The sequence below is a fragment of the Bombina bombina genome, chromosome 9 (genome assembly GCF_027579735.1).
Source record: "Bombina bombina isolate aBomBom1 chromosome 9, aBomBom1.pri, whole genome shotgun sequence".
NCBI classification, from domain to species: domain Eukaryota; kingdom Metazoa; phylum Chordata; class Amphibia; order Anura; family Bombinatoridae; genus Bombina; species Bombina bombina.
Window position 1 is genome coordinate 102,279,554 of NC_069507.1, and position 22,627 is coordinate 102,302,180.

The 22,627-nt window shown below is 40.5% G+C and overlaps 1 protein-coding gene across 4 annotated transcripts in view; it reads right to left on the reverse strand.

The window, feature by feature from the left end:
• SLC43A3 (solute carrier family 43 member 3) overlaps window positions 1-22,627 on the reverse strand; it is a 184,435-nt gene that overhangs the window by 111,916 nt on the left and 49,892 nt on the right. For 3 of the 4 annotated variants that reach the window (XM_053692280.1, XM_053692278.1, XM_053692281.1), the window contains 2 exons: window positions 20,118-20,337; window positions 17,496-17,625 (listed from right to left, as the gene is read on the reverse strand). In XM_053692280.1, the coding sequence (XP_053548255.1) occupies window positions 17,496-17,625; window positions 20,118-20,283 (296 nt within the window). In that variant the 5' untranslated portion in view covers window positions 20,284-20,337. Of the gene's footprint in view, window positions 1-17,495; window positions 17,626-20,117; window positions 20,338-22,238; window positions 22,383-22,627 lie in introns of all 4 variants that reach the window. The other variant, XM_053692279.1, reaches the window with a different exon arrangement.

The following is a 22,627-nucleotide window of genomic DNA, read 5'->3' on the forward strand; positions in this document are numbered from 1 at the left end:
TGAGCTGAAGAAATTTGGAGGTAAAAAAATCTTCCTTATTTACATAGAGATGCTCATGTGATATTTTCTTGCCAGTTTTTACAGTTGTGTAGAATCAATTTCAAGTGATTTTGCATATGGGTATTATGCCCCCTTAAAGGGACAGTATACACCAGAATTGTTATTGTTTAAAAAGATAGATAGTGCCTTACTATCCATTCCCCAGCTTTGCACAACCAACATTGTTATATTAATAATCCCAGAGGTAAAAAGTATAGTATTATAACTGTGTTGGTTATGCAAAACTGGAGAATGGGTAATAAAGGGATTATCTATCTTTTAAAACAATACAAATTCTGGTGTAGACTGTCCCTATAATGTTTGTATATATAGAATCAAAACATAGACCCTTGTGTAAACTGGAGCCTCATTATTGGAAGAAATGTTTTATAAAATACTTTTACACAAAGCTGATACCTAAATTCAATAATCACACTTTACCCAATCAATATCTAACTTTCCTTACAAAAGTAAAAAGATATGTGAAAGTCACCAGCAATAGATAGATGAAAACATGATAAAATTCTCTCTATTACATATAATGTAGAGAATACAATAGTTAAAGTATACTTAAATTTTAATGCTAAAGTGCCCGGTTTTTAAAAATTTGATTAAAAACAGGGGAACTTTAATTCATCAAAATTTACATTTCACTCCTGTTGGGGGAAAAAAAACTTACCTTTTAATCTTGACAGCAGCTCCAACTTCCTCCACCCGTTGCAAAGCCTCTTCCTGGGTCTAAAATAAGGGATCCGGCTTCCTCCAATCACAGCGTGATTCCTCAAATCACAGCGTGATTGGAGGATGACCTATCCATCATTTCTGACATCAGAAATGGCTTGCGACGACCGGAGGAAGCTGGAGCTGCTGTCAAGTTTAAAAGGTAAGTTTTTTTTTCCACAACAGGAGTGAAATGTAAATTTTGATCAAGTACCCCTGTTTTTATTCAAATTTTTAAAAAACGGCACTTTAGCATCAAAATTTACATTCACTTTAATGTATTAATTTTTATATTTATAGCACTGTTGTGTTCTGCTTCGACTATCTGAAATAGCACGACTGTGTTTGTCACACTAGGAGTTATTATAATTATTTATTATTATTTTCTTGATCAAAACCACAAATTTTTTTTGAAGATTCAGGAAGACTGTGATCACTTCCTTTAATCTTCTGTGTCTGTTGAAATGTGTTTTCTTTATGGTTTTCCTGTTTTCTATAATTTTGTAACACTGCCTTAGTGTAACGTGTTTTTAAAATATATTGGACTAGAATACAAGTGGACTGATAATTAGCGCTTTCGCTATAGAGTGGTAACTGCGCTATACATTTGAATACATTTTGTGCTCGTCAGGTAACGCTGGTAGTATGAGTTGAAAGTAAAAAGTTATCATTCCAGCACTAACCGGACTCGTGCAAAAAGCTGAAATTAAACTATCATGGGCACAATGCCCTATTCCCCCATAGAAGTCAATGGAGAAAAAAAAGTGGGGAAAAAACCTAACACCCTACTCGCACGCTAACTCGAATCGCTATAAGAGCCCTACTCTAATAACCCCTAAACCACCACATAGCCCACCGCAAAGTCCCCACTACACTATTAATCCCTAAACCGCCAGCCACCCAACGCAAAATAACCCACTAACATCTAAACCCCCTAACCTTACACCCCTAAGTCAACTCAAAATAGACTGACCATACCTTTACCAAAAAAAAACTAACTACCTTTAAAAAAATAAAAACTTACCTGTGAAAGTAAAAAAAATCTTATCTTACCTTTTAAAAAACAACAACCTACCATTACTATTAAAAAAAAATAACATTACCAAAAAACAAACAAACCTTACATTACTTAAAAAAAAAAACATTAAAGAGATACTAAACCCAAATTTTATCTTTCATGATTCAGTTAGAGCATGCAATTTTTAAATAAGGATGGAGGGTAGGGAAGGATTGAGAAGGGATTAATGAGCACTCTTACTCCTATTTTATGTAGAATATGCTGTAATTCCACAGCTAAAGTGTATATCAATTGTAAATAATAAAACAGAAACTATATTTCAAACATTTAAAAAAAAAATATTGTAAATAAGTGATACAAGGATCATGTCAGGAGAAGTGCAAAAATAATCACACCATTATTAATAACAAAAAAATAATAAAAAGTCCACAAGTCAAATAACAAGCCAGGAGTCAAAACCAGAGCTCGTAGTCAGACGAGCTGAGTCATGAGCCAAAGCGAATAGTCAGACGAGTCGGAATCAGGAACAAGGAAAACAGCAGAGTCAGGAACAAGCCAGGGATCAGGAACCAGGAAGGACGTCAGACAGCCAGGTAATACACAGGAACTCTAACAAACAGGTCTGAGACAACGCAAAGGCAAAGCATACTAAACAGAGGCCCTTTTAATAATAAGTGATGATATCACAATTCTGAGACTGCATCCTGTCTCACACAGATGATGCACACCAGTCTGGCCATAAAAGGAAGTGCAGGAAATGAGCAGCATCCCCCACAATGCACCATAGTCAGCAAGAGAGGTGTGTAAAATGGCTGCCAGCAGCACATGGCAAACAAAACAGGGAAAAAACCCTGACAGTACCCTCCCCTCAACGACCCCTCCCTCTGGCAATTGAGATACCGAAGAAGTGCGCAAGACTTTAACTAGTTTCCGAAGACAAGTGGAAATACATTGCAGGGACTAGTGATGTCGCGAACATAAAAATTTGGGTTCGCGAACGGCGAACGTGAACTTCCGCAAATGTTCACGAACCGGCAAACTGGGCAAACCGCCATAGACTTCAATAGGCAGGCGAATTTTAAAACCCACAGGGACTCTTTCTGGCCACAATAGTGATGGAAAAGTTGTTTCAAGGGGACTAACACCTGGACTGTGGCATGCCGGAGGGGGATCCATGGCAAAACTCCCATGGAAAATTACATAGTTGATGCAGAGTCTGGTTTTAATCCATAAAGGGCATAAATCACCTAACATTCCTAAATTGTTTGGAATAACGTGCTTTAAAACATCAGTTATGATGTTGTATCGATCAGGTAGTGTAAGGGTTACGTCCGCTTCACAGTGCGCCCATCTGACCACTGATACCATGCTTTGCAGACCAGGTATCAGTGGTCAGATGGACCCTTGCCCCAACACTGTGTGCCAGACATGCCATTATAGCAGACTTATATGGCTTTGGCGTGGCTTTTTGGTAATTAGAAGGCTGCTAAATGCCACTGCGCACCACACATGTTTTATGCCCAGCAGTGAAGGGGTTAATTAGGGAGCATGTAGGCAGCTTGTAGAGTTAATTTTAGCTTAAGTGTAGTGTAGTAGACAACCCAAAGTATTGATCTAGGCCCATTTTGGTATATTTAATGCCACCATTTCACCGCCAAATGCGATCAAATAAAAAAAAATTGTTCACTTTTTCACAAACTTTAGGTTTCTCACAGAAATTATTTACAAACAACTTATGCAATTATGGCATAAATGGTTGTAAATGCTTCTCTGGGGTCCCCTTTGTTCAGAAATAGCAGACTTATATGGCTTTGGCGTTGCTTTTTGGTAATTAGAAGGCTGCTAAATGTTTTATGCTTAAGTGTAGTAGACAACCCTAAGTATTGATCTAGGCCCATTTTGGTATATTTCATGCCACCATTTCACCGCCAAATGCGATCAAATTTAAAAAAAACTTATTTTTTTTCGCAATTTTAGGTTTCTCACTGAAATTATTTACAAACAGCTTGTGCAATTATGGCACAAATGGTTTTAAATGCTTCTCTGGGATCCCCTTTGTTCAGAAATAGCAGACATATATGACTTTGGCGTGGCTTTCTGGTAATTAGAAGGCCGCTAAATGCTGCTGCGCATCACACGTGTATTATGGCTAGCAGTGAAGGGGTTAATTAGGTAGTTTGTAGGGAGCTTGCAGGGTTAATTTTAACTTTAGTGTAGAGATCAGCCTCCCACCTGACACATCAGACCCCCTGATCCCTCCCAAACAGCTCCCTTCCCTCCCCCACCCCACAATATGCTGTGGTGTAGCATCCCCCCTTAGCCCCCAACCTCCCTGATCCCCCCCAAAACAGCTCTCTAACCCTCCCCATCTGCCTTATTGGCGACCATCTTGGGTACTGGCAGCTGTCTGCTATTATTTCACAGTCAAAAAAGTGTTTTTTTTTTTTAAATGTACACTACTGTTACACCAGATATGAGTGGTACAGTATACGCTGTGAGCCTGACACACACGCTGGCAGGCAGGCAACTGCAATTAGATTACACAGAAAAAAAAAAGCAGACTGATGTTCTAGCCCTAAAAAGGGCTTTTTGGGGTGCTGTCCTTACAGCAGAGATCAGATGAGTCCTTCAGGACTGTACTGGACACTGAATACACTAGCCTAGCTATCGATTTCCCTATTAAATCAGCAGCAGCTACACTGTCCCTCCTCTCACTAAGAATGCAGCTTCCGAATGAATCTAAAATGGTTGCTGTCCAGGAGGTGGGAGGGTCTGGGAGGGAGGGTCTGCTGATGATTGGCTGTAATGTGTCTTCTGACTGTGAGGTACAGGGTCAAAGTTTACTCAATGATGAGGAATAGGGGGTGGACCGAACATCGCATATGTTCGCCGTCCGCGGCGAACGCGAACATGCTATGTTTGCCGGGAACCATTCGCCGGCGAACTATTCGCGACATCACTAGCGGGGACCACAACAAAATTTTGGACCTGCGCCAGTCGAGACTGGGATTGTGCTTTTGGAGCCAGGGATAACCCAGAACAACCAGAAAATGCGGAGAGTTTATCACCTGGAACTGGAGGGTTTCAAAATGGAGAGCCCCAACAGCCATGGACAACGGAGCATTTTTGTGAGTAACGAGTGCGGGCTGAAGGGGCCTGCCATCAATGGCCTCAATAGCAAGCGGAATGGACTGAGGCAAAACAGGAATGGAGTGCTTTGATACAAAAGCACTGTCAATGAAATAGCCCGCAGCACCCGAGTCAACAAGAGCCTGGGTGACTATGGAGGAGTCCACCCAGGAAAGGACAACTGTGACCAAAGGTTTCTCTTTAAGCGGTTCCGGGGACAAGGATAAACCACCCAAGGTCTGCCCCCGACAGGACCTTAGGTGTGAGCGTTTCCTGGCCGTGTAGGACAAGACTTAAAAAGGTGGCCCTGTAACCCACAATAGAGGCAGAGCCCCTCTCTCCTCCTAAAGGCCCTCTCCGCCGTGGAGAGATGCGTGAATCCCAACTGCATCGGCTCAGCAGTACCTGGTGACTCAAGACCAGGAGGCATGGGAGGAGAGGGAGGCATGGGTGGGAACGAACACGTAGGAGACAACGGAACAGGAGGCTTCCGCAAGCGCTCCTTGAAAGAGGGCCTCTCTCTGAGTCTGATGTCAATTAGGATCAAAAAAGACACCAATGCCTTGAGATCCTCTGGTAAATCTCTGGCAGCAACTTCGTCTTTAATCGCATCAGAGAGCCCATGAAAGAAGGCGGCAACAAGGACTTCATTGTTCCAACCAACCTCTGCGGCAAGCGTATAGAGCTCAATAGCATACTGAGCAACAGATCTTGTACCTTGCTGAACGGACATGAGTCGTTTAGCAGCAGAGGAGGAGCGAGCCGGAACATCAAATACCCTTCGAAAGGAGGCCACAAATTCAGGGTAATTTGAAATCACAAGTTTATTAGTCTCCCACAAGGGATTAGCCCAGGAAAGAGCTGTGTCAGAGAGTAACGAGATGAGAAATCCCTCCTTAGCTCTGTCAGAGGGAAACGCCTGAGGTAACATCTCAAAGTATACAACGTCACACAAAGACTGCCCTTCTCTGACCCCGCAAAAAAATTTGATACAGAAAAATTAGTGCTAAAAAAATATATACACTTGTATATATATAAATATTTCTGTCACTACTGGCAATACATATGCAATGTAATTCAAACCTCACAGGAATAAGGCTATAAAGCATAAAATTATGACAGTGTAGGTTGTACACAATACCTAAAACATTACATATGATATTATATAAGTGAATAAAACAAAGCAATACTTCCCAGAGAGAAAATATGGCGCTGAGAAGAAAAGCAGATGGAAGGGTGCTGCTCTGTTGAAGGGTGCAATGAACTGTGTTCCTGCTCCCAAAGAATGAACTGCAAAAACAAAAAGAACACAGAGCGCAACCCACTCTGAACGTAAAACAGTTTAATAAAAATTACAATAGATGGGGGGGCGGAGCTAACTGCCTAACGGATCAGTCGCAGCTAATGAGAGCTCCTGGTTGAAAAAGCCTTATTTTTGCAATTAATGGCCATTAATTGATTTAAAATCTTTAAAATCAAGCTCAGCATCGACCTATTAGACTGCGGGAGGCGACAATTATTGAAGAAAGCAGCTGAAAGATTTTGTCGCTCCATATACCAAGCAGCGGACAAGTCACAATCTCCTGCTGGGCGCACCTGACTAGGACTGTCTCCGGAGGGTCGGGGCTCCGCTCCGGAGCTACAGCCGACGGTGAGGGAGAAAGCTGAGCCAGACAAGAGGAACGGAATTTGAAAAGCCCTCCGGTTAACACCCCTCCTGGCGCATAAAATTACCTGCGAGCTGGCGGAGACGTGAACTGATTCCAACGATCGACGGACCTACGAGGTATCTGGTTGAAGCTGTGTGCTGGGGTGAGTGGATACAGGGGTAGCCCTGATATTGAAACTGTCTGGGACATAAAAGTTAGCCCTACAAAGGTAACGGAAGAAAAGGGCGCGAAAAAACGCCATATTGTTACCCTCCCGACTGCCCTCACATATTCAGTCCGCATCGTACTATAGTACCTCAGTATAGAGAGGTACTCACTTAAATCATCCCCTGATTGTTAAAATCGACCAGAATCACCACTGGGTCCTGCCACCCTTGCTAGGGAAGCAACCAGCTGCGGCAATCTCATTATCCCAAAACAGGCCCAAAGTATAAAGAAAGTAGTAAGAGGTGAACGCTAACAGGAGGGCTTCATTGGAGGACATTGGGGATAGAGCTTAGTGCAGGACATATCCGTTATTACCATTCTGCCTCTGCAGTAACCATTCATTGATTACCTGCTCATTAAGAAAAGCTGCACAGACTATCCTGGATACAACACCGTCAATCCCCGTGGGCCTTGGAGGGGAAAGACAGTGACACGAGTGGTGGTCATTATAGCATATCTGGACATGTGATATTAAAAATGCTACAGTCCATGCATAAACAATTAGAACAGCATACACTCTAACAAAGTTTTTTATCAGCACTAATACACCTGCTGTAATTCTCCCACTCTGCCCAGAAGCTCTCACAAAAATCTCTAAGTCTGTTATTATTGCCCTGGAAAGACTTATAGAACGCTATACAACTTAGTGTCTATTTCATCAGAGAGACACCCATAATACCGCACACTCCATGGTTTTCCTAGTGTGTAAAACAACACAAAGTGAAATAGCACCTTTCGGACTTTGTTTTTAAAGTGTCAATACTTCATAGTGACAATCCTAATTCTTCATATCCTGATAATCTACAGGACTCTGCAGCTGGGGCTATATAACCCCCCTTTCATCTTAAAGTCTTTCTCCATCACGACTCACATTATCAGAGACTTCCTCTTCCTTCACATTAAACAAACTACCTATCACTTGTCAGATGCTTAATCCAAAGCTGCTGCGTCAGCATTATTGTCTTTGTGTGTTAGACACAAAGTGGAGTGTTGTTTTTACCTAATGTATGCACATTAACATTTACTTTTCTTCCTTGCAGTGGCGGTAGTCATTCTAGTGGTGTGACTAAATTTTGCCCATAGGGCTTGTGCAGGTGTTGTTTTCAACTTGGGCTATGCAACAAGCTATAGCGGGTACCCAGGGATCCCCTTACACCCACGACTGCTGAGTAAGCAATTATACTTGAGGCATATACCTAAATTGAAATGTTCTCTGTGTCAACTAACCCTAACCTTCTTTCTACAGGTTTATTAATATAAAGGTTTACCTATATACGTATTGCAAATCTTCTCTCATTACAGACCTATTACTATAAGAGGTTACCTTTCCACAGATATATAGTATAAGGTGGTATCTTGTCCTCTCAAATGTATCACTGTTTTACAGGTCTAGAGATGTTATTTTTCACTATGTGTTAAAGACCAGAAGCTCACCACTATAACAATTTGAGCACTCTCTCCATCCCTTTCCTGCTGTGTGCAGTCACAGTAGGTCATACCCCCATTCCTTTCTCCGTCTTGACCCAGTGTGGGTAATTTCCCCTGGAGAGGGTGTACATTGAGAATTTCGCTCTGCTAACCTCAGCAGCGGATTGATTGGGATCTACTCATACTCAAGGGCATACCCACAAAATCCACTCTGGCAGTAAACAACCTGCTGGAAATGGCCGCCTAAATCAAGATTGACGTCAGGGGGACTCTAATTAGACACTCCTCACCATTGTCCTACTTACTATTCTCTATACTATAGAGCAAAGGCCCAACCACACTGGTCTGTCACGGAAAACAGGCTCTAAAATATGTCCCAGGCTTCTAAGAGAAAATCAAAACCGTCCCACCCACCCCGGAAAACAGTTGCAGATCACTTTAAGAATCACCACGCTGGGAAATCCCAAATGTATAGGGAATCTGCTTCTGCACTGGAGGGCAGCGAATCTGAGGGCAGCATGGACTCCCAATCCCCTATGCCAGATGCTCTGTCTGCCAACATTGTTGATGTCCTAACCAGGCGTATGAACCTCCTTCAAGACACGCTAACAAAAGAAATTAAAGGTTCTACAGCTGAGCTTCGTAGAGAAATTGGGGCATTAGGAGAGCGCACTGAAACTTTAGAACGCAAACAAGAAGACCTAGCTGTGGATCATGCCCACCTACAAGCTTACTCTCAAAACCTAGCGATACAGATATCTGATCTGGAGTTAAAAATAGCCGATATGGAGGACCGCTCCAGACGAAATAATCTGAGATTTCGTGGAATATCAGAGGAAATCGGCCCCCAAGAACTGGAGTCTTATGTTTTGGAGTTCTGCAATATCTTGCTACCTTCTTTGGATCCGCCCGGTCTCTTGTTAGACAGAGTCCACAGAGTAGCACGGCCTAGATCTGTTTCCCAAGACAAGCCCAGGGATGTCCTAGCTAGGATTCATTTCTTCACCCATAAAGAGAAGATACTGAGAGAGCTGGTTAATAAACTTCAACTCCCGGATAAATTCCTCCAAATTACTGTATTCCCGGACATCTCCAGTTACACCTTGCAGAAAAGGAGATCCTTCAGGAATATTACTCAAATCCTAAGAGCGGATAATGTCAGATATAGATGGGGATACCCAACAAGGCTCATAGTTTCTAAGAATGGTGAGACTCACACAATTTTTACCCCTAAAGAAGGGTTTGACCTGCTACAGAGTTGGGGCCTAACTTCAGCTAAACCCCGATCAGAAGCAAATTTTTCGACCTCTAGAGACTGCTCTGAAACCACGAGCACGGCTCAATCATCGCAGAAACCTAGTCGTACCGACACCCCGCAGGTCACAAAAATCCGAGCTAATGCCTTAGATTTCACTCCTGGACTCCAAAAGCCTACTAAATGAGAGATAGATAGCTCTGGTCTTTACACCTAACAGCTCCTGTTACCACAATGTTTCTGCATCTGAAATTGAGCAAAATGTATATAGTGTTGACTATATTTATCATGTGTTAATTGTTCATTATCTAAATGGTGTAGGGCGACCCGGGATTCCCCGTGAAGGAGGGGCTGTTTGCCCAGAGATACCTGATTTCCTAAGTAATTATCTCCTCGCGGTTGGGACTCAAGGGTGCTCCCTGCCCCATTATACTATCCAGGTAGCTAGATCTCCCTTAAACATTTACTTGTTGCTAAATTGAATTATTCCTAGGGATAGTAGAAACCATGGTGCATTTCATAACACTAATGATATCTATCACTATGCCAGTAGAAAGGTAATATGCTATTCAGTCTGTTGTAAAGACAATGGTTTGTTCTTTTTGTTCATACTCCCCCAATGACAGTCAATCTACATCTACAAGTCACATACTTGTACTAACCCCCCCCCCCTCCATATACGCAAATTTATTTGTGATATCCCCTTGTACGGGGACTGGAGAAGTCAGTTTTGTATTCAGACACACTTCTCCTCTTGGTGATCCAGTGGTTCACCATACTGGCTACAGTTTTTAAATCTCACCTAATTCATACAATTACGATTGGCTCAAACCTATAGTCTTACTTTGTACTGTCTGTGTTCAACAGTTGTTTGTCCAGTTCTTTTGTTCAACATTTTCACGTTCTCTCTTTTACTTTTTTCTCATTGCACCCCAGGTGTTGTTATTGCCCACTAATACGAACGTTGAACTTAGGGCTCATCAAGTGCCATATTCAGGTGCGCAGACCCAGGCGGGGTGAGTTACATACCTAATTCCTCTCCTTTCCCTTGTCCCCTATTGCCTATCCCCCCCCCCCCTTACCCTTCTTAAACTTAAAGATGGCAGCGACTTCTAATAATATTTCCTTTGCAACCTTAAATGTCAAAGGACTTAATTCACAAGAAAAGAGAAGCATGCTTACCAATATCATGAGGTCTCTGAAAGTACAAGTTGTATTTCTGCAAGAGACTCATTGGCTTGCGACAACCCCGAACCCATACAGAACCCCTGAATATCCTATAGTGGTCCTAGCCTCCCATACTGAGAAAACAAGAGGTGTAGCAATTGCCATACATAAATCCCTACATTTCGAACATATCCATGCAGAGAAAGATAACCAGGGACGATTCATCTTGCTTAACTGCAGGTTAAATGGTATCCTGTTTACTCTTGCCAATATATACGCCCCAAACCAATTACAATCTAAATTCTTGAAAGGGATACTGGTCAAAATTGAGAAACACAGGACGGGAACGACAATTCTAGGGGGCGACTTCAATATGATTTGGGATCCCCTACTAGATAAGAAAGTTCAGAAAGGGAAAAAAATTGACGCATACTCTATAACCACTGCTAATAAATTTCGACAATACATTATCCAGCATAATCTATACGACATATGGAGGGCGCTCCACCACGATGACAGAGACTATACATACTTCTCCAGACCACATAATTCATACTCAAGACTTGATCATTTCTTCACTGACTCGTGGACCTTGAATAGAGTCTTAACGTCACATATTAGGGTTTGCCCTTGGTCGGACCATGACATTCTTACGTTTACTCTCTCTACAGACTTCACCACAGAATCTAGACCTAGTTGGAAACTCCCGAAACAAATGCTCCAAGATAAAACCTTTAGAGCCTTACTTCAAGCCTCTATTATAGAGTTCTTGAGAATAAATGAGACCCCAGATATGTCCCCTCAAACAGTGTGGGCTGCTTTGAAAGCATACATAAGAGGGATATGTATCAGAAGAAAGGCAATATTACGACGCCAAGCCGGTCTACCTCTGGGTCTCCTCATGGTTGAGCTACGCTCTGCAGAACAGGAGAATAAAAATTCTCCAACTACAGATCTAGCTGATAAAATTGGGAAACTAAGAGCACAACTGGCAGATAGGGAACTGCAGAGAGTTAAAGACTCCTATGCCCGATTCCGACAGCTGATGTACTGTCAAAGCAACAAGGCCTCGACCCTTCTTGCTCACAAATTAAAAGGCAGAACAGCGGCAGCTAGAATTCTGTCACTCAAAAGAGACACTACCTCGGTCTCCTCACCCAAAGAAATTGGAGAGACGTTTGCGTCCTACTACTCCGACCTATATCATCTTAAGCCTTCAATGGCTAACAAGGAATCCTCCGCACAGGAGGTTATGGACTTTCTGCAGGGCCTAGGTTTGCCAACTCTCCCAGAGGATGATAGAGAGGCACTTAAAGCCCCATTCTCCCTCACGGAACTTAACCTAGCCATTAAGCATACTCAGAATAACAAAGCTCCAGGTTCTGATGGCTTCCCGGCAGCCTTTTACAAACTGTTCAAAACGGAACTAAACAAGATCCTCCTAAGGGTCTTCTGTGAAGCCCGAGAGGCAGGCTCATTTCATAAAGAATTTTTACAGGCAGTGATCCTGCCCATCCCTAAACCGGACAAAGACCCCTCGTTATGTACGAGTTATAGACCAATCTCATTAATAAATGGCGATGTTAAACTTTATGCGAAACTATGGGCTAACCGCCTTAATAGCTTACTTCCAAAGGTGATCCACACGGATCAGGTCGGGTTCACGTTCGGTAGGGAAGGCCCAGACAACTCTCGGAAAATGTTGAACATACTTACAGAGTCATCCCGGCTGAGGTTACCCATGCTGGCCCTGTCACTAGACGCAGAGAAAGCGTTTGACAGGGTCAGATGGGAATACTTGTGGTACACGCTCGCCCAATTTGGCATACCTGATGTAGTGATCACGGCAATACAAGCCCTATACTCTCACCCCTCTGCAACGGTTAGAGGTCTGGGATTTGCTTCTCCGACCATTCATATCACTAATGGCACTAGGCAAGGATGCCCTCTGTCACCCCTAATTTTCTCCATGGCCATTGAACCTTTGGCTCAGGCTATTAGGCAATCACGCGCAATCAGAGGTGTCCAACTTGGCAGTGAGGCTGTGAAGATAGCATTATACGCGGATGATGTGACACTATTCCTAACGAACCCAATAGGCTCCTTGCCGGCACTTTTTGATATTGTCGCCGAGTTTGGAGCTCACAGCTACTACAAAGTTAACATCTCCAAAACGGAGGCTCTGCCGGTATGCATTCCAACCTTTGAATTGGATGTATTACAAACATCATACTCCTTCCGATGGTCACAAACCACTATTCGACACCTGGGGGTACAACTTGGTCCGGATCCGAAAATGGTGATCAATGTTAACTACACAGATCTTATTAGAGTGGTCACTGAGCTCACCTCTTCCTGGAGTCTTAAAGAAATTTCGTGGCTGGGTCGTATTGCATCTTTTAAGATGATGATCTTGCCTAAAATCCTATATTATTTTCGTTGCATCCCACTAAATGTCCCCAATGCTTTAATAGACAAGCTCCAATCTCTTGGACAACGCTATATTTGGGGCAAATCTAAGCCTCGGATTGCGGCGAAAATATTACAAAACAAATATGAACATGGAGGGGTTGCAATGCCTAGCATACGTGGTTACTATGAAGCAACCAGGTTATCACATATCATGGCATGGGCGAATAAAGGAGAACCGCAGGGATGGAAAAATATAGAAGCACTAGCCCTTCCTTTGGGCTTAGAGCTAGCGGACCTACCTTGGATCCCTAGCCACTGCCTTAATGATCTGGGACTAAAAAACGCCATCGTTAGAGATACTCTAAAAGTTTGGCATCACCTTAGAAACCTACGCGACATTGCCCCACATCTGTCCCCCATTCATTCCCTGTCAGCTTTGCTGACAGCTCTACCTGACACACATGTCCTACAATGGTGTGAGTGGGGCCTGCATTCGATTTCCCACTTATACCCCGCGGGTACTCTACTCCCTCCACATACTATCGGAACAATTATCCCAGAACCCCCTCTTTGGGTCTCTTTTGAATACTCGAGACTTTACACTTTTATGACATCCTGGGGATTCACCAAGACCCTAAATAGACCCCTGACTAACTGGGAAAAACTGTGGCAGCTTCCAATCAAAACTCCTAGACTCATATCGTTTCACTACGACCTCCTACAGATGTCCACTAACAGAGACAGACCCTGGCAACTAAGGGCCTGGGAGGGAGACCTATCCAGACCAATTACAGATAAGGACCTACGCACAGCTATGACATTAACTAAAAAGACGGTTCACTGTGCAAACACCTTGGAGGCCTACATGAAGCTATTTCTGAAATGGTACTACACCCCCTCGAGACTGTCACAAATGTTTCCTACAATGTCTCCTTTGTGCTGGAGAGAATGCATGCAAAGAGGCTCAGATATACACGTATGGTGGGACTGCCCAACACTTGCACCCATATGGGGTCAGATAGCTAACCTCTGTACCAACTTGGGGCTCTCTATCCCACTCACCCCCGCAATAGCTCTTCTGCACATCTTTCCAAGAAGCGTTCCAACCCATGTTTCCAAACTGATCATCTTTGTCCTAGCGGCCATGAAACTGGCAATAGCAAGGGCCTGGAAGCAGGCCATCCCTCCAGATATTTCAACTGTTACATCCATAATACAGATGTACGCCAAAATGGAACAAAGTTTCTATTTTAATATGGACAAAGAAGACCTATATTGGCAGATCTGGGAGCCTTGATTTACTTACCAGGGAAGTCATGGTTAAACATGTAGACATGAGATAATCCCCGACCACCCACTTTAACGCATTTAATCTCTCATACCTAGTTATAATGTGGAGGATAATTGACGACTCCCGCCTTTTTGAATTTACTGTCAAAGCCTGACCATCCTCCTCCTCTCCCCTATCCCACTCCCCCATCCCCTCTACCCCCCCCTCCTATAATATGCTCTGCCCTAACCCGTGTCTCTCTCCCCCCCCCCCCCTCTCCACCCTCTTAAGGAAAATCTCCCCCGCCTGGGAATCCGCATTAGGGTCACTAGTAGAAGTGGGTTGAAAGACATTTCTGAACTGACTCTACGAAGTTTATAGAAAGTTGAGTTCATGTATGGGACTGGAATTTTACCCTGGTCCCTATATTTAGGTTTGTTCATAATAACTGAAAATGAGGTTTATGTAAATGTCATTATATTTTAATTCTGATATGCTCATTCCAGATGTTTTAGTTCACCAATAATGTATATACTCACGATGTTGCTACAACAAAAGTATTGTATGTATACATGTATAGTTCCTGGACATTTATGTTGTAATATTTGTTGTGATGCATATTCCTCAATAAAAAGCTTTAAAAGAAAAAAAAAAAAAAAATAAGGAAGTTGTAAAAAAAAATTACAATAGATAAACAGACATGTATGGGCAAGGACGTACATAACATATAAAAATTGCAGGCATAAAAAGTCACTACTCCACAAAGTCACCGCTGGACACAAACAATCCTCCGTCTCTTTCCAGCACAAGGGGTCTTTACACCGGCCAGGCTGTTGGAGAAGTCCGCTGCGATATCCTATCCGGAAGCCCAAAGTATAACCGGAACTGGTCCCAGCAGGGGCAACGTCACTGATTCCTGACAGTTACTCGAAGTTAGTCGTTTACAAGCTACTTCTGTGTAGCCCAATCCTCTTTGATGCACCAAACTCTACGCGTTTCGTCGGGTTACGACCCGACTTTTTCAAGAGACTATTGTTTAACTGAATGTAGCTTCCTATTTAAACTCAGTGGGGAGAGGCACACCTCCGAATTAGAGCAATCTCATAGGTCAATGTTCGCTAGATGCATCCAATCAATAAGTAAGTGGAGTCCCTCCTGTGCCCTTGTAGTGAGAGACAGCCAGTATTTCTTGGAGTATAGACGGTTGAATAGCAGTTGTCACACTCAGCAAAATAAACAATAACAAAATGCACTGTGACCTCTTGGAGTATAGACGGTTGAATAGCAGTTGTCACACTCAGCAAAATAAACAATAACAAAATGCACTGTGACCTTCTTGGAGTATAGACGGTTGAATAGCAGTTGTCACACTCAGCAAAATAAACAATAACAAAATGCACATCTCAAAGTAAATGGCCACCTGGTTCAAAAGCCCTCTGCACTGAATAAGATCGCCTCCATATCGCTGAGGTAGAGGTGCAGAACCGGACATGCTCCTGGTAGGACTAGGTGCAGCAGCAGAAACAGGAGCAGCCATAACTTGTGGGACACTCTGGTCCAAATGTGCAGTGCGAGTCAGCAGGGTTTGCAGGGCTAGTGCAAATTGATCCAAGCGGTGATCCTGTTCATCCATCCTGGAAATGATGGCAGGTAAAGGTGGATTATTAGCACCATCAGGATTCATGGCCTTTGCATAATGTCAGGGTACCAGGAATCAGACTGAGACGAGAAGTGCAAAAATAATCACACCTTTATTAATAACAAAAAAATAATAAAAAGTCCACAAGTCAAATAACAAGCCAGGAGTCAAAATCAGAGCTGGTAGTCAGACGAGCCGAGTCAGGAGCCAAAGCGAATAGTCAGACGAGCCGGAATCAGGAACAAGAAAAACAGCAGAGTCAGGAACAAGCCAGGGATCAGGAACCAGGAAGGACGTCAGACAGCTAGGTAATACACAGGAACTCTCACAAACAGGTCTGAGACAACGCAAAGGCAAAGCATACTGAACAGAGGCCCTTTAAATAATAAGTGATGACATCACAATTCTGAGACTGCATCCTGTCTCACACAGATGATGCACAACAGTCTGGCCATAAAATGAAGTGCAGGAAATGAGCAGCACTGCACCATTGTCAGCAAGAGAGGTGAGTAAAATGGCTGCAAGCAGCACATGGCAAACAAAACAGGGAAAAAACCCTGACAGATCACTAAAATACTATCCCCCACTAAGAGAACTTAGTAATGATTAACAACAATAAGCTACTAAATACTGCTGTGTGCAGTGTGCATCAGGTGCCAGGGGTAACACAACACAGCATACTAGAGCAAGAAAAAGACTGAGTTAAAATCAATATAAGAAACTGAATTTCTATTACTAAGACACAAACGCGTTTCGGCCGTTAAGTCTCGGCCTTTCTTAATGTGATTATAGTTCAAAACTGACAAAAAACGTATGCAATTTTAAGCAACTTTCTTATTTACTCCTATTATCAATTTTTTTTTGTTCTCTTGCTATCTTTATTTAAAAAACACTAATGTAAAGCTTAGGAGCCGGCCCATTTTAGGTTTAGCACCCTGGATAGTACTTGCTTATTGATGGCTACATTTGGCTAACCAATAAGCAAGCGTAACCCAGGTTTTGAACCAAAAATGGACTGGCTCCTAAGCTTTACATTCCTGCTTTTTAAATAAAGATAGCAAGAGAACAAAGAAACATTGATAATAAGATTAAAATAGAAAGTTGCTTAAAATTGCATGCTCCATCTGAATCAGGAAAGAAAAAATGTGGGTTTAGTATCTGTTTAACATTACTTTTAAAAAAAACTAACGTTACAAAAAATAACAAACCCTAAAATTGCAAAAAAATAACAAATGACAAAAATAAATAAAAAGAGTTACTTTTAAATTGTAATACGAGCGCATATTACCGCTCAACGTTACGCATCTAAAATATGTGGAGCATGAATTATTGCGAGTTTGCGCAAAAAAACTTGTAATATGGATTTGAGCTTAAAGAACAGATCTTGTGATCGTGTTTACGATCCTCGCGCTAACAATGGTGCTTCACTTGTAATCTGGCCTATTATTAATATTTTAACATGACAGCAGGCAACACAAACCTACATCCAATTAGTCAAGGAACAAAAATACAGAAGACACAGTTAACTGGTTATTACTCACATTGCAATGAAACGAGTCACTAAAGTTCCCAAACAATCAAAAATGATCCCACTGGGAAAAGCCATGACATTATTAATGAAGGCCGCAATCGTAAAAACCAGTGAAAGTTTTTCATCCTGAGAAGGACACGCTGCAAAAAATAAGTGAATGGATAGCAAGAATTAATGTTAGAATTAAATGAAAACACATATTCATACATTAATATAATTATACATATATTAAAGAGACTTAAAAGTGCAAAAATAAAATTCCCTGTGTCCCAAATTTGCGTCTGAGGTGTCCTGAAATGGGGTCTGGGAAATATGGTGGTCACCTCAAAGTGTCATAAAACATGTTGAGATCTGTGCATATCCTAAAAGGGATAATTAAAGGGACACTGAACCCAATTTTTTTCTTTTGTGATTCAGATAGAGCATGACATTTTAAGCAACTTTCTAATTTACTCCTATTATCAAATTTTCTTTATTCTTTTGGTATCTTTATTAGAAATGCAAGAATGTAAGTTTAGATGCCGGCCCATTTTTGGTGAACAACCTGGGTTGTCCTTGCTGATTGGTGGATAAATTCATCCACCAATAAAAAAGTGCTGTCCAGAGTCCTGAACCAAGAAAAAAAGCTTAGATGCCTTCTTTTTCAAATAAAGATAGCAAGAGAACGAAGAAAAATGACAATAGGAGTAAATTAAAAGGTTGCTTAAAATTGCATGCTCTATCTGAATCACGAAATAAAAAAATTGGGTTCAGTGTCCCTTTAAGTAAAAATAGTTTTCAATAAAAAATTGTTTAAAAATTGCTGGCAAGTATTTTAAAATAATTTTCAAACGTAAGTCTTAAGACTGCTGCTTCTTAACTCCTGTTTCCGGCTAGCCTGAAGTCTCGTGCGGAAACAGGGTTATACGGGCCCAATTCGGGCAGTTATAAATCGGCCCCTTTGTCTCTATCCCAACTTGTTTTATGTCCCTTTAGTATTAAAGGGACATGAAACCCAACATGTTTCCTTCATGATTCAAACAGAGCATACAATTTTAAACAGCTTTCCAATTTACTTCTATTATCTAATTTTCTTAGTTCTCTTGATATACTTTGTTCAAAATTATACCTAGGTAGGCCCAGGAGGTGGGAACTAGCTACTGATTGATGGCTGCATATAAATGCCTCTTGTCATTGGTTTACCAATGTGTTCAGCTAGCTCCATGTAAATTGAAAAGTTGTTTACAAATGTATGCTCTGTCTCTGAATCATGAAAGAAATTTACATTTAAAAGTGAAACTAACAGAAAGGGGAACTCACTACCTGATTCTCACAACGCCCACATAAATGTTTGTTTATTCAGCACAGGACTACAGACTCACACACACAAAAAAAAAAAAAAATATTTTGAAGTACTCTTTTAGAGGTGATATTTAAATGAAGCCATTTGTTGAGCACTGAATCCGTTTATGTTTTTGATATTGGTAGATTAATAAATATTAACAAATTCACAAAGATATTCATAAATGTTCTTAATCGAATATTTCTAATAGCTATGTTTTGTTTATATGAATATATATATATATATATATATATATATATATAAATTTAGCAAGCAAGAAAAAGGCACTCTCTGAAAAAGTAAAACTTAGCATTTAATGAATTGTGATTTATTAAATGCTAAGTTTTACTTTTTCAGAGAGTGCCTTTTTCTTGCTTGCTAAATTTGGATATTTTTCTTAAGTGCACCCTGGAGGTTGCTATGCTGTATGGAGTGCCTATTCTAGTGACTGTGACTTATATATATATATATATATATATATATATATATATATATATATATATATATATATATATATATATATATATATATATATATATATATATATATATATATATATCTCAAAAAGTCAAATAGCTTGTAGCCCAGCACTCCAACCAGGTGGAGCAGTCACGACCTGGGTGCAATCCTTATGAGGAATAATGATAGAAATCAGTACAGAAGAAGGGCACTCTCAGGATTTGTAGAAAGCAGAATATTTTCATTATTCTTAGAACATTAATACATGGTCGACGTTTCGGCCCCCAGTTGGGCCTTCATCTGGACAAGTACAATCTTGAGACTGCCGAGTGGCAATGATCATAGATCCAAAATAGACTCATTGCCACTCGGCAGTCTCAAAATTGTACTTGTCCTGATGAAGGCCCAACTGGGGGCCGAAACGTCGACCATGTATTAATGTTCTAAGAATAAAGAAAATATTCTGCTTTGTACAAAGAGTGCCTTTCTTATTTACAGTACTGCACTATCTTTCTAAGGGCACTATGTATACAAAAGTATTATAAATTATATAAAACTAGCTTTAGGTTGAACGTATAAGCTGTATCATGACATGTAAATATTGCCTAAATGACATAAGATATTATTGTTTACACTAGGTCCCATCCCCTCTCCAAACTGCCCCATTTTATAGATGGAAATATTCCAAAATCCAAACTATTCCAAAATCTAAACCCAAGCAGTTTGGATAAAGGGATATAATGTTAATATATTATACATTCTGTTAGAGATTTTTGCTATTCTCAATAAATACATCTATAACTTCCCTCCTGCTCAACAGCATTTTAGTAATCATATTTTCACTATACTTACTGAAGGTAGTATTAAGACTTTGGTTCACTGGGGATGGACACAAATTTTCAAAATAATGTTCTTTCTTCAGTACAAAAACAAGTGAAGCCCATCCAAAGATGATTCCCGCAAAGCCCATGCACTCCACCAGCCCAGTGACCAGGGTTAAAATACGCCGGCACTGCATCTCTGTGATGTACTGAGATCAGGGCGATATTCAATAGAGGAAGTTATAAAAACCCTTTAGGTAAAGAAAAATATAACAGGCAAAAAATTTTTATTAGGAGGTGTTACAGCTGCTAAAGAAATGATTTAAATCAGAAGATATTCCATTCTAATACCTGCAAAAAATGCAATGAAAATTGTAGACAGCAACTCAATTCATTTATTGAATGCATGCATAGCGAAGACAGGAGTGAAAGTGTTAAATATTGTAGGGTTGGATGAGAAAATTAGCATAATGTGTATTCATTGGTCTTATAATCATTCCGAACTTTACAATATATCCATCTGTAAAATCCTCTGTATTTATCTTTCTATCATATGCTTTATCTATTTTATTTGGGAATATATATATATATATATATATTTACAGTATATATATATATTTACAGTATATATATATATTTACAGTATATATATATATTTACAGTATATATATATATATATATATATATATATATATATATATATATATATATATATATATACACACACACATACACACACACACATACTTACACTTTTATACCATCTACATAATCTTACAAATCACCCAAGCTACCTTTGTTTTCTCACATAAATAAATCAAACTGGGGATCAGTGTGTCCCTAAATATATTGAGTATTGGGTGGTTGCTGATTTTGCAAAATAAAAATGTTCTTAAACACATGGATCCATATACAACCACGTTTCAAACAAATAGAACTATATTCATGCCAAAAAATCCACCTTTCATGAAGTCTATTTTTATAAATGTGTATACTTTATCAACAATTTAATGATTAAGCCCCATAGGTATTTATTAAAAAATGTTCTTGCCTTGTTCAATATTTTCCATATACAGATAAAAACATAGTTAAAAATAATAACAGATAAAGGTTCATAACAAAGTTAAAATATCTAAATACAATACAGACATTCACACAATAAGCTATTTTACAATTTACTCATTATCCATAACCAATACATTATTGTTTTCTAATGTGTGTAACTTTTTTGTGTAACTGTGTGTGTGTAACTGTGTGTGTGTATAACTGTGTTTGTGTGTGCGTGACTGTGTTTGTGTGTGTAACTGTTTGTGTGACTTGTGTGTGTGTGTAACTGTGTTTGTGTGTGCATGTGTGTGTGTAACTGTGTGTGTATAACTGTGTTTGTGTGTGCATGTGTGTGTGTAACTGTGTGTGTGTGACTTGTGTGTGTGTGTAACTGTGTTTGTGTGTGCATGTGTGTGTGTAACTGTGTGTGTATAACTGTGTTTGTGTGCGTAACTGTGTTTGTGTGTGTGTAACTGTGTGTGTGTTTGTGTGTGTAACTGTTTGTGTGTGTGTAACTGCGTTTGTGTGTGTGTGTGTGTATAACTGTGTGTGTAACTGTGTTTGTGTGTGCGTAACTGTGTTTGTGCGTGTGTAACTGTGTCTGTGTTTTTTTTAACTGTGTGTGTATAACTGTGTTTGTGTGTGTATAACTGTGTTTGTGTGTGTGTAACTGTGTGTGTAACTGTGTGTTTGTGTATAACTGTGTGTGTGCGCGTGTGTAACTGTGTGTGTAACTGTGTGTTTGTGTATAACTTTGTGTGTGCGTGTGTGTAACTGTGTGTGGGTATAACTGTGTGTGGGCGTAACTGTCTTTGTGTGTGTGTAATTGTGTTTGTGTGTAACTGTGTTTGTGTGACTGTGTTTGTGTGTAACTGTGTGTGTAACTGTGTTTGTGTGACTGTGTTTGTGTGTAACTGTGTTTGTGTGACTGTGTTTGTGTGTAACTGTGTGTGTGTATAACTGTGTGTGTGCGTAACTGTCTTTGTGTGTGTGTAATTGTGTTTGTGTGTAACTGTGTGTGTAACTGTGTTTGTGTGACTGTGTTTGTGTGTAACTGTGTGTGTGTAAATGTATAATGTACTGTATAACTCGTTTTCTTTCTTACCTCTGGTCTTCTGTCGTCTTTTCTTCTCCTTTCTTTATATTACTATCTTTTTCTGCTGATCTGTGCATTTTATCTTCACGAGGTGATAGTGTGACTAGCTTAGTCTGAATTGTAAGTTTTTATTGTCATTGTATTTCCTTCCTCCTACAAAAATGTTACATCTGTTTCCACTTTCACAACCTTGGGTTAATTTCAGTTATGCCCAATCTATGCCACCTACTTTACAGTCAAAAGGCACAGTCTACACAGTGGCTACTAGTTACCACAGACATTAAACACATAAATATCCCAGAGGGTGAACTGATTTCATTAACAACTCTTCAATATTCTCAGTTCCTATGTTATTCCATGAAACCTTTCACTACAGTTCATTAATTTCTCAATGCTTA